At 45.1% G+C, this 13,068-nt stretch overlaps 1 protein-coding gene across 1 annotated transcript in view; it reads right to left on the bottom strand.

Annotated features, from left to right (window-relative positions):
* The window catches only part of LOC139389402 (ephrin type-B receptor 5-like), a 69,976-nt gene that overhangs the window by 45,291 nt on the left and 11,617 nt on the right, over positions 1-13,068 (bottom strand). Inside the window, exon 2 of the mRNA XM_071136135.1 lies at positions 1,114-1,178. Within this exon, the coding sequence (XP_070992236.1) occupies positions 1,114-1,178 (65 nt within the window). The remainder of the gene's footprint in view (positions 1-1,113; positions 1,179-13,068) is intronic.

Genomic DNA, 13,068 nt, shown 5'->3' with positions numbered 1-13,068 from the left:
GAGTGTGGAGAGAGGGAGGGATGGAGAGAGAGGAGTGTGGGAGGGATGGAGAGAGAGGAGTGTGGGAGGGATGGAGAGAGAGGAGTGTGGGAGGGATGGAGAGAGAGGAGTGTGGGAGGGATGGAGAGAGAGGAGTGTGAGAAGGATGGAGAGATGGAGAGGAGAGAGAGGAGTGTGGGAGGGATGGAGGGAGAGAGCCAAAGAGGGGAGGAGGAGAAACAAGACGAAGGGAGGAAAAATATATAAAGATTATCAACTGGCCCTCAAGCCAAAGAGAAGAAATTCTGAAAAGAGAAGGGGGAGGAAAGGGTTAACAGAAAACTCTCTCCTTTTCTCTCCTCTCTTGCTCTCTCCCTCTTTGTCTGCTTCTCTTAGCTTAGTGCCCCAGGTCCAATAACAATATCTTCATCTCAGAACCACTTCTCATCTCTGTGGCTCTATAAAAAACACACCCATGCAAACGCAAAACTTCCTCACAGCAATCAGCGTGATCTTACTCAGCTGGCTCTAATATACACCAGGCCTGTACTGTACGGTATTCATACAAGCTCTGTATTTCATAACACCAGAAAGACTGATGGATACAAGAGTACATGATGCAGCTGTATACAGTAGATTGGAATGTAACAGTCAGTCATATACTAGGACATTTACAGTCACCCCATTACCATAATCATTTGTTTTGGATACTGCTTCAGTGAGTATGGTAATGATGATGATGATGATGATGATTATGATGTATGCCCAGCAATTAGCATTGAACACACGCCCACACGCCCACGCACGCGCACGCACACGCACACGTACGTACACACACACACACACACACACACACAGGCTTTGACTTCCTCTGATGAGACCCCAAACCCATCTTATGAACTGGAGCCTCATAATACAATCTATTACCAATGTCAACGTTGATGATGTCATATCGATCAGTAGCTATGTTTCAAAAGACATCCTGTATACCCAGTGAAGTGCACTACTTTTGACCAGAGCCCTGAGTGTGTGTGTGTGTGTGTGTGTGTGTGTGTGTGTGTGTGTGTGTGTGTGTGTGTGTGTGCGTGTGCGTGCGTGTTTTGATATTTTCCCAGTGATTTGTCCTCTGCTTACCCCAGTGTCAGGATATGTGGTCCAGCCAAGCTCCGAGGTAGACTCTGTTGTGTCCAGCAGCATCACTGAAAGAGAGAGAAAGGGGGGAGAGAGAGTGAGAGAGAGAGAGAGAGAGAGAGAGGGAGAGAGAGAGAGAGAGAGAGAGAGAGAGAGAGAGAGAGAGAGAGAGAGAGGGAGCGAGATACAGAGAGAGAGATACAGAAAGAGAGATACAGAGAGAGATACAGAGAGAGAGAGGGAGAGATACAGAGAGAGAGGGAGAGATACAGAGAGAGTGAGAGAGATACAGAGACAGAGAGAGAGAGAGAGAGAGAGAGAGAGAGAGAGAGAGAGAGAGAGAGAGAGAGAGAGAGAGAGAGAGAGATATGGGGGAATAGAAGTTATAAAAGTGACAACCAGAGCATTGATTTTCCACGTGAGGAAATGGTTGGTGAACCACTCCACTAGTGCATAAAACCAACGGCATCTGGAGAAAAAGCCTAACTACCATTTATTCCCAAGTTTCATGCAGTAACTTTGAGTGCCTGCAACAGCATTCTATAAGCCCTTGGATGTCAGCTACTTTAGGATTAGGGAAGCAACATAGTCCATAACTCAGTCATTATTTGACATGAGAGAGAGAGAGAGAGAGAGAGAGAGAAAGACAGAGAGAGACCCTCAGTCTGCTTCAATCAGTCCTTGTAAAGTTTTTGAAGAGTGAGGGATTGAACAGACGACTAAACAGACCAGTGTTCAGAACACATGCAGTGTTGATGGTTGATGGAGGAACACATGACACGTGATTGATGCTGACATCAGCACAGACAGGGTTAACACAGAGCAAACACACTGTCTACCTCCATCACACACTGCACTAATCAGCTAACCTAATTAAGCATGCAGACATACACCTATATGTACGCAGACACACACGCACACATGCGTGTACACACACACAAACACACACATGAACACACAGAAAGAGAGAGAGAGAGAGACAGAGTGACAGAGAGAGAGATGAGAGAGACTGACACAGAGGCAGAGAGCGACAGAGAGAGAGAGGTGAGAGACTGACACAGAGAGAGAGAGAGAGATGAGAGACTGACACAGAGAGAGACAGAGAGCTGAAGGCTACCTCACACAGATACAGAAACTATCCTCTGTTTACAAATGAATAATTTCTGCATTTCAGCCATAACATTTGAATGTATTATCATTTCTAATTAATGTTACAGAGTTTTCTGCATGAGAGGGGAAGATCGTTCTGTCTTTTTCTCCAACAGAAACAGATAGAGATAAAGTGGGAGAGACTGTCACCTAAATGATGATCACGGAGATAGAATGTGATCTGAAAAGGTGGTTTGCCTAGACAGATAACACAGTGACCCACGCTAAGGAGATGCTTTAAACTTTCTCTCTCTCTCTCTCTCTCTCTCTCTCTCTCTCTCTCTCTCTCTCTCTCTCTCCCTATCTCTTTCCCCTCTCCCTCTCTCTCTCCCCTCTCCCTCTCTCTCTCCCTCTCCCCTCTCTCTCTCTCTCTCTCTTCCCTCTCCCTCTCTCTCTCCCCTCTCCCTCTCTCTCTCCCCTCTCCCTCTCTCTCTGTTGATCAGTACTCAACCTTAAAACACAAGAAACGGATATAATTCTTAGCCAGTGTCATGACATGCCCTGGGACACACTGTGTTATTTCACCCAATAGATACGGGAGTTTATCAAAATTGGATTTGTTTTCGAATTCTTTGTGGATCTGTGTAATCTGAGGGAAATATATCTCTAATATGGTCATACATTTGGCAGGAGGTTAGGAAGTGCAACTTAGTTTCCAACTCACTTTGTGGGCAGTGTGCACATAGCCTGTCTTCTCTTGAGAGCCATGTCTGCCTACGGTGGCCTTTCTCAATAGCAAGGCTATGCTCACTGAGTCTGTACACAGTCAAAGCTTTCCTTAAGTTTGGGTCAGTTACAGTGGTCAGGTATTCTGCCACTGTGTACTCTCTGTTTAGTGCCAAATAGAATTCTAGTTTGCTCTGTTTTGTTAATTCTTTCTTTTAAGTAAATATCTTTTTGTTTTCTCATGATTTGGTTGGGTCTAATTGTGTTGCTGTCCTGGGGCTCTGTGGGGTCTGTTTGTGTTTTCTCTCTCTCCACAGTTGTATGACTTTACGACAGGTCATAAATACCTGGTAGAAATTGTCATGCAATATTGAGAGAGTCTACCAGAACAAAGGACTTATTTTGTTCAAAACTCCTAATCCCCAAAACAATATTTCTACTTTTGAGAATGTGGGACTGGTCTGTGGACATTTAGGGGACAGTAATGATGAGTGTGTTTCATTTGGTGACCTCATGAAGGACAGGAAACACACATCTCTTAAAGTGTACATTTCCCAGCTGTCAGGTTTATATCTAAATATTGTGAAACATATGTGATTAAACACGAAACTATTTGTGAAAATATGTAATGTGATGTTAACCTCTTGAAACTAGTGGGCACTATTTTTTATTTTTGTAAAAATAACGTTCCCAAAGTAAACCGCCTATTTCTCAGGACCAGATGCTAGAATATGCATATACAGTGCCTTGCGAAAGTATTCGGCCCCCTTGAACTTTGCGACCTTTTGCCACATTTCAGGCTTCAAACATAAAGATATAAAACTGTATTTTTTTGTGAAGAATCAACAACAAGTGGGACACAATCATGAAGTGGAACGACATTTATTGGATATTTCAAACTTTTTTAACAAATGAAAAACTGAAAAATTGGCCGTGCAAAATTATTCAGCCCCTTTACTTTCAGTGCAGCAAACTCTCTCCAGAGGTTCAGTGAGGATCTCTGAATGATCCAATTTTGACCTAAATGACTAATGATGATAAATACAATCCACCTGTGTGTAATCAAGTCTCCATATAAATGCACCTGCACTGTGATAGTCTCAGAGGTCCGTTAAAAGCGCAGAGAGCATCATGAAGAACAAGGAACACACCAGGCAGGTCCGCGATACTGTTGTGAAGAAGTTTAAAGCCGGATTTGGATACAAAAAGATTTCCCAAGCTTTAAACATCCCAAGGAGCACTGTGCAAGCAATAATATTGAAATGGAAGGAGTATCAGACCACTGCAAATCTACCAAGACCTGGCCGTCCCTCTAAACTTTCAGCTCATACAAGGAGAAGACTGATCAGAGATGCAGCCAAGAGGCCCATGATCACTCTGGATGAACTGCAGAGATCTACAGCTGAGGTGGGAGACTCTGTCCATAGGACAACAATCAGTCGTATATTGCACAAATCTGGCCTTTATGGAAGAGTGGCAAGAAGAAAGCCATTTCTTAAAGATATCCATAAAAAGTGTTGGTTAAAGTTTGCCACAAGCCACCTGGGAGACACACCAAACATGTGGAAGAAGGTGCTCTGGTCAGATGAAACCAAAATTGAACTTTTTGGCAACAATGCAAAACGTTATGTTTGGCGTAAAAGCAACACAGCTCATCACCCTGAACACACCATCCCCACTGTCAAACATGGTGGTGGCAGCATCATGGTTTGGACCTGCTTTTCTTCAGCAGGGACAGGGAAGATGGTTAAAATTGATGGGAAGATGGATGGAGCCAAATACAGGACCATTCTGGAAGAAAACCTGATGGAGTCTGCAAAAGACCTGAGACTGTCTTCCAACAAGACAATGATCCAAAACATAAAGCAAAATCTACAATGGAATGGTTCAAATATAAACATATCCAGGTGTTAGAATGGCCAAGTCAAAGTCCAGACCTGAATCCAATCGAGAATCTGTGGAAAGAACTGAAAACTGCTGTTCACAAATGCTCTCCATCCAACCTCACTGAGCTCGAGCTGTTTTGCAAGGAGGAATGGGAAAAAATGTCAGTCTCTCGATGTGCAAAACTGATAGAGACATACCCCAAGCGACTTACAGCTGTAATCGCAGCAAAAGGTGGCGCTACAAAGTATTAACTTAAGGGGGCTGAATAATTTTGCACATCCAATTTTTCAGTTTTTGATTTGTTAAAAAAGTTTGAAATATCCAATAAATGTCGTTCCACTTCATGATTGTGTCCCACTTGTTGTTGATTCTTCACAAAAAAATACAGTTTTATATCTTTATGTTTGAAGCCTGAAATGTGGCAAAAGGTCGCAAAGTTCAAGGGGGCCGAATACTTTCGCAAGGCACTGTAATTGACAGCTTAGGGTAGAAAACACTCTAAAGTTTCCAAAACTGTCAAAATATTGTCTGTGAGTTTAACAGAACTGATATTGCAGGCGAAAGCCTAAGAAAAATCCAATCAGGAAGTGACTCATGTTTTGAAACCGTTGTGTTCCTATGCAACCCTATTGGCCACTGAAAGGGATATCAACCAGATTCCTATTTCTACATATTCCACAGCATTTTTTCTACAGCATTTTGACATAGTTTCACGCCTTTATGTTGAAGAATGAGCGTAAACGACTACATTGCGTAAGTGGCCAGCTGAGGGCTCGCAGAGTAATTCTTGCGTAAAAGACAGAGGTAGTCATTTTTCCTCTCGCTCCTACTGAAAAGCCAATTGTCCCCGTTGATATATTATCTAATAGATATTTGAAAAGCACCTTGAGGATTGATTATAAAAAAAGTTTGCCATGTTTCTGTCGATATTATGGATATAATTTGTATTTTTTGGGGGCGTTGTCGTGACTACTATTTCCGGTGGATTTCTGAATAAAAATAAATAATCTTTATGGAACAAAAGGAACATTTGCTGTCTAACTGGGAGTCTCGTCAGTGAAAACATCCAAAGATCATCAAAGGTAAAGGGTTAATTTGATTGCTTTTCTGATTTTCGTGACCAAGCTTCCTGCTGCTAGCTGGACATAATGCTATGCTAGGCTATCTATAAACTTACATAAACGCTTGTCTTGCTTTGGCTGTAAAGCATAATTTCAAAATCTGAGATGGCAGGGTGATTAACAAAAGGCTAAGCTGTGTTTCACTATATTTCACTTGTGATTTCATGAATATGAATATTTTCTAGTAATATTTTTTGACCGTTGCGCTATGCTAATTAGTGTAGTTGATGACATTTGGGTAGTTGGGTAGTTCCTTCTAAATGAGAGTATGGGTTTTCATATAAAATTAACCAAATCAATGGCCACGCCCACGTGAGCATAGACATTACGTTGACGTCATGGAACCGCCCTTTTCTACTGAAGTGTATAATACCCGCTCCTGATGAAATTCACATTAGGCTAGAAAACATGCAGCTGACGCTTCATGTGAAATGGTTTATCCTACAACTATACCACAGGACAAGTCAGACAATTCTACAGTTCTATAGGCCACGGAGACCATACAGCTGTAGTTTGGCTACATGGTGTCATGTTCTGACCCTAGTTCTTGGGTTATTTGTTTGTTTTAGTTGGTCAGGACGTGACTTGGTTGGGCATTCTATGTTTTGTGTTTCTAGGTTGGTTTTCTGTGTTCGGCCTAGTATGGTTCTCAATCAGAGGCAGGTGTCGTTAGTTGTCTCTGATTGAGAATCATACTTAGGTAGCCTGGGTTTTCACTGTTGTTTTGTGGGTGATTGCTGTGTTTGTTAGCCACACGGTACTGTTTCGGTTTTGTTCACGTTTATTGTTTTGTATTTCATTGAGTGTTCAGTTTATGTTTTTTAAATAAACAACCATGGACACATACCACGCTGCACACCACGGTCCTCCGATCCTTCTCGCCTCTCCTCCTCAGGCAAAGAGGAGGAGGAAAACCCTTACAGAATCACCCACCAACCAAGGACCAAGCGGCGTGGTAACATACAGCGTCAGCAGCAGCAGCAGCAGCGGCCAGCATCACAAGACTCCTGGACATGGGAGGAGATTTTGAACAGAGAAGGACCCTGGGCACAGGCTGGGGAATATCGCCGCCCCAAAGCAGAGCTGGAGGCAGCGAAAGCTGAGCGGCAGCGATATGAGGAGGCAGCACGGCAGCACGACAGGTACGAGAGGCAGCCCCAAAAATATTTGGGGGGAGGCACACGTGGAGTGTGGCTAAGCCAGGTAGCAGACCTGAGCTCACTCCTCGTGCTTATTATAAGCAGCTCGTTACTGGTCAGGCACCGTGTTATGCGATTAAGCGCACGGTGTCGCCAGTATGTGCCCATAGCCCGGTGCGCTATAGGGCAGCCCCCCGAAAGTGTCATGCGAGTGTGGGCATCCAGCCAGGGCGTATGGTGCCTGCTCAGCGTGTCTGGTCGCCGGTACGCCGTTTCGGTCCAGGGTATCCTGCTCCGGCTCTGCGTGCTGTGTCTCCGGGGCGCAGGGAGGGTGCACTGCGTCCTATGCCTGCGCTCCGCTCGTGCCGGGCAAATGTGGGAGTGGAGCCTAAGAGAGAGGTGCGTGTAGTAGGCACTAGATCTCCCGTGCTTACCCACAGCCCTGTTCAACCTGTGCCTGCACTCTGGAGGGTCCGGGCTAGAGTAGTTATCCAGCCTGGGGGAGTGGTGCCAAGGCTGCGCACCAGAGCTCCAGTGCTCCCCCACAGCCCGGGCCTTCAGGTGCCTCCTCCTGTCCTGTGGCAGCCCCACGCACCAGGTTGTCTCTCTGTCTCCTCCCTACAGGGTCTCCCGCCTGTGCAGAGCTGCTAGAGTCTCCCGTCTGGCCAGCGCTGCTAGAGTCTCCCGCCTGTTCAGAGCTGCTAGAGTCTCCCGCCTGTTCAGAGCTGCTAGAGTCTCCCGCCTGTTCAGAGCTGCTAGAGTCTCCCGCCTGTCCAGAGCTGCTAGAGTCTCCCGCCTGTCCAGAGCCGCCAGAGCCACCAGTCTGTCATGAGCCGCCAGAGCCGCCAGTCAGCATGGAGCCGCCAGACCGCCAGTCAGCATGGAGCCGCCAGAGCCGCCAGTCAGCCAGGAGCCGCCAGAGCTGCCAGTCAGCCAGGAGCTGCCAGAGTCGCCAGCCAGCCAGGAGCTGCCAGAGTCGTCAACCAGCCAGGAGCAGCCAGAGTCGTCAAATAGCCAGGAGCTGGCAGAGCCGTCAGTCAGCCAGGAGCTGCCAGAGCCGTCAGTCAGCCAGGAGCTGCCAGAGCCGTCAGTCAGCCAGAAGCTGCCATAGCCGTCAACCAGCCTGAGCTACCTCTCAGTCCTGAGCTACCCCTCAGTCCTGAGCTACCCCTCAGTCCTGAGCTACCCCTCAGTCCTGAGCTACCTCTCAGTCCTGAGCTACCCCTCAGTCCTGAACTACCCCTCAGTCCTGAGCTACCCCTCAGTCCGGAGCTGCCCCTCAGTCCGGAGGAGTTTGTTAAGTCCGGAGGTGTACCTCAGTCCTGTGGGCCTATTTATTAAGGTTCCCAGGTCAGGGTCGGCGGCAAGGGTCGCCGTTCCTAGGAGGCCACAGAGGCGGACTAAGACTATGGTGGAGTGGGGTCCACTTCCAGCGCCAGAGCCGCCACCGCAGACAGATGCCCACCCAGACCCTCCCCTATAGGTTCAGGTTTTGCGGCCGGAGTCCGCACCTTGGGGGGGGGGGGGGGGGGGGGGGGGGGTACTGTCACATTGTGACCCTAGTTCTTGTGTTATTTGTTTGTTTTAGTTGGTCAAGATGTGAGTTGGGTGGGCATTCTATGTTTTGTGTTTCTAGGTTGGTTTTCTGTGTTCGGCCTAGTATGGTTCTCAATCAGAGGCAGGTGTCGTTAGTTGTCTCTGATTGAGAATCATACTGAGGTAGCCTGGGTTTTCACTGTTGTTTTGTGGGTGATTGTTTCCGTGCCTGTGAGCCACACGGTACTGTTTCGGTTTTGTTCACGTTTATTGTTTTGTATTTCATTGAGTGTTCAGTTTATGTTTTTTAAATAAACAACCATGGACACTTACCACGCTGCGCATTGGTCCTCCGATCCTTCTCGCCTCTCCTCCTCAGAGGAAGAGGAGGAGGAAAACCCTTACACATGGATGGAAATGGTTAAACTCTGAGACTATCGATCACTACAAAACAAGAGCAAATCTTAGACACATAATTACTAGTCTACAGCTAGAATTTATATAAGTCTAGAACGAGAATACCGACAACCCCCGAAGCATCTATTATATGAGAACATTTCCAAATGGTACTCTGAAAAAGTTAACCAGAAACTCTGATGAACTCTACAGGACTATCGAGGATTCCAACAGAGAAGACAACAACAACACACGGGTGTAAATATATAAATTGCAATCATTCTCGAATGAGCTGCCGTTCATGTGCAAAGGATTAGCATTTCAAGGAATATAATTCTAGACTGTGTGTAGTCTTTCCCTCTCTCTCAGTCCCCACCCCTTTCCCTTGTCTTCCAAGCCGTCATATCGGCTTAGCCCACAAGAGACTTTTCTATCACTGTTAGTAACCAATATCTACTGTCTGTTTGTGATGTATTTCTGTGATTATTTAGTTAGTTAATAAATAAATAAATAAGCCAATTTGTATATTGCTGATTCATTATGGAAACTAGGGTCCGTGCAGATAACCAAGAATTTTACGACGTTTGGAATGAGACTAATGAGGTAACAATTAATAATTCATTAATTGAAGACTAATTGATCAGATATTAAAATATCTGAAGTGTTATATTCAGAAAATTATAGCTTTAATCTCAACATTTTCAGTGGTGCTCCGACTTCCTAGTTAATTAATGTTTACATGATAAGTTTAATCATGTAATAATTCAACCTAGGGAACTGATTTGATATAAATAACAGTCTTGACATTTAATGATAGTCACAGACACGACACCAGCATCAAATCCACTACATTGACCCCACCCCCCACCCCCCTTGCTCTGTACCTCCTTCTCTCTCTCCCTCTTTCTCTCGTAAAGAGATTTATTCTGGATTATGCTCGCAGATGGAGACCTCCACAAATCTGGCCTTCAATTCCCGCCCCACATGCCCGTCTCCCTCCCTCCCTCCCTCCCTCTCCCTCCCTCCCTCCCTCCCTCCCTCCCTCCCTCCCTCCCTCCCTCCCTCCCTCCCTCCCTCCCTCCCTCCCTCCCTCCCTCCCTCCCTCCCTCCCTCCCTCCCTCATGATCTCATGTTACACTAAAGTAAACCAGGATCTCTCTCTCTCTCTCTCTCTCTCTCTCTCTCTTTCTCTCTCTTTGTCTTTCTCTTTCTGTCTTTCTCTCTCTCTTTCTCTCTCCTTCTCTTTCTCTCTCTCTCTCTTTCTCTCTCTTTCACTTTCTCTCTCTTTCTCTTTCTCTTTCTGTCTTTCTCTCTCTCTTTCCTTCTCTTTTTCTCTCACTCTTTCTTTTTCTCTCTCTAGTTGTCTCTCTGTCTGTCTCTGTCTCTCTGTCTGTCTCTGTCTCCTTCTGTCTCTGTCTCCTTCTGTCTCTGTCTCTGCCTGTCTGTCTCTCTCTCTGTCTCTCTCTGTCTCTCTCTGTCTCTCTCTCTGTCTCTCTGTCTCTCTCTCTCTCTCTGATACACACTGACTGATCCTTCCAGATTATTATTATAGATTATATTTTTAGTGCTTTAAACAGTATAACCTGCACATGCATACACGCAAATATACACACACAGCAAACACACACAACAAACTCCCATTGTCTCATGCACATGTACACATACAATACCAGTTAAAAGTTTGGATCTCCTCATTCAAGGATTTGTCTTTATTTTTTAAAATGTTCTACATTGTAAAATAATAGTGAAGACATCAAAACTATGAAATAACACATATGGAATCATGTAGTAACCAAACAAATGTTAAACAAATCAAAATATATTTACATTTTATATTCTTCAAAGTAGCCACCCTTTGCCATGATGACAGCTTTTCTACACTCTTGGCATTCTCTCAACCAGCTTCATGAGGAATGCTTTTTCCAACAGTCTTGAAGGAATTCCCACATATGCTTAGCACTCTTCAAACCCTGTGGTCCAACTCCGCTGTCCAATCCCAAACCATCTCAATTGGGTTGAGGTCGGGTGATTGTGGAGGCCAGGTCATCTGATGCAGCACTCCATCACTCTCCTTATTTTTCAAATAACCCTTGCACAGCCTGGAGGTGTGTTGGGTCATTGTCCTGCTGAAATGATAGTCCCACTAAGCGCAAACCAGATGGGATGGTGTATCGCTGCAGAATGCTGTGGTTGCCGTGCTGGTTAGGTGTTCCTTAAATTCTAAATAAATCACAGACAGTGTCACCAGCAAAGCACCCCCACACCATCACGCCTCCTCCTCCATGCTTCACAGTGGGAACCACACATGCGGAGATCATTCATTCACCTACTCTGTGTCTCACAAAGACACAGCGGTTGGAACCAAAAATCTAAAATTTGGACTCATCCGACCAAAGGACAGATTTCCACAACTCTAATGTCCATTGCTCGTGTTTCTTGGCCCAAGCAAGTCTCTTCTTATTATTGGTGTCCTTTAGCAGTGGTTTCTTTGCAGCAATTCGACCATGAAGGCCTGATTTATGCAGTCTCCTCTGAACAGTTGATGTTGAGATGTGTCTGTTACTTGAACGCTGTGAAGCATTTATTTGGGCTGCAATTTCTGAGGCTGTTATCTCTAATGAACTTATCCTCTGCAGCAGAGGTAACTCTGGGTCTTTCTTTCCTGTGGCGGTCCTCATGAGAGCCTGTTTCATCATAGAGCTTGATGGTTTTTGCGACTGCACCTGAAGAAACTTTCAGTGTTCCTGACTTTCATGTGTTAAAGTAATGATGGACTGTCGTTTGTCTTTGCTTATTTGAGATGTTCTTGCCATAATATGGACTTGGTCTTTTACCAAATAGGGCTATCTGCTGTATACCACCCCTACCTTGTCACAACACAACTGATTGGCTCAAACTCATTAAGAAGGAGAGAAATGCAATCCATGTGACTTCCTCATGAAGCTGGTTGAGAGAATGCCAAGAGTGTGCAAACCTGTCATCAAGGCAAAGGGTGGCTACTTTGAAGAATCTCAAATATAAAATATATTTGGACTTGTTTAACATTTTTTTGTTTACTACATGATTCCATATGTGTCATTTCATAGTATTGATGTCTTCACTATTATTCTGCATTGTAGAAAATAGCAAAAAATAAAGAAAAACCCTTAAATGAGTAGTTGTGTCCAAACCTTTGACTGGTACTGTACATGCAAGCGCAAGAAGAATCTACAAGCATGCATACGCACACACACACACACACACACACACACACACACACACACACACACACACACACACACACACAGACACACACACGCACGCACACACACGCACGCACGCACGCACGCACGCACGCACATGCACGCACACACACACACACACACACACACACACACACGCGCGCACACACACACACACACACACACACACAGACACAGACACACACACACACACACACACACACACACACACACACAGACACAGACACAGACACACACACACACACACACACACACACACACACACACACACACACACACACACACACAGACACAGACACACACACACACACACACACACACACACACACACACACACACACACACACACACTCCTCATCATGCATTATGACCTCAGGAATACGGGGACTTTCTTTATCCTGGTAGAACACAACACTAAAGGATGTCTCATTTCACATTTAATTAACCCTCTACTTTGGACCAGATTCATGCATAAATCATAGAAATGTAATATTGATGTCTCTACTATTTAGCTTCTTGTCAGAGACGTGAAGAGCCGGGAATCTGACTCTCATATCTTACATCTCTTCTCTACGGAACTAAGCCTCACTTCAGCTAAGAGAACGGAAAGGTTATTTTCGGAGAATTGATGTCAATTCTGTTTCTGTCAGCTCTGCAAACTATCCTCCATGATGAAAATCAACCGCTCCATGACAGTTGGCATTCAAATTGGCATTATATTTACAATGGAATATGTGTTTCTTGGAAATTATATTGTAACTAGTGCCAGAATTCAACTATTCTAGCGTGTTGCATGACAATACAAGGTTTGCCACTGAAACA

This window comes from Oncorhynchus clarkii, chromosome 3, assembly GCF_045791955.1.
Source record: "Oncorhynchus clarkii lewisi isolate Uvic-CL-2024 chromosome 3, UVic_Ocla_1.0, whole genome shotgun sequence".
Taxonomy (NCBI): Eukaryota; Metazoa; Chordata; class Actinopteri; order Salmoniformes; family Salmonidae; genus Oncorhynchus; species Oncorhynchus clarkii.
Note: the sequence above shows the minus strand (reverse complement) of the source record. Positions and strands in the feature narration are given on the sequence as shown.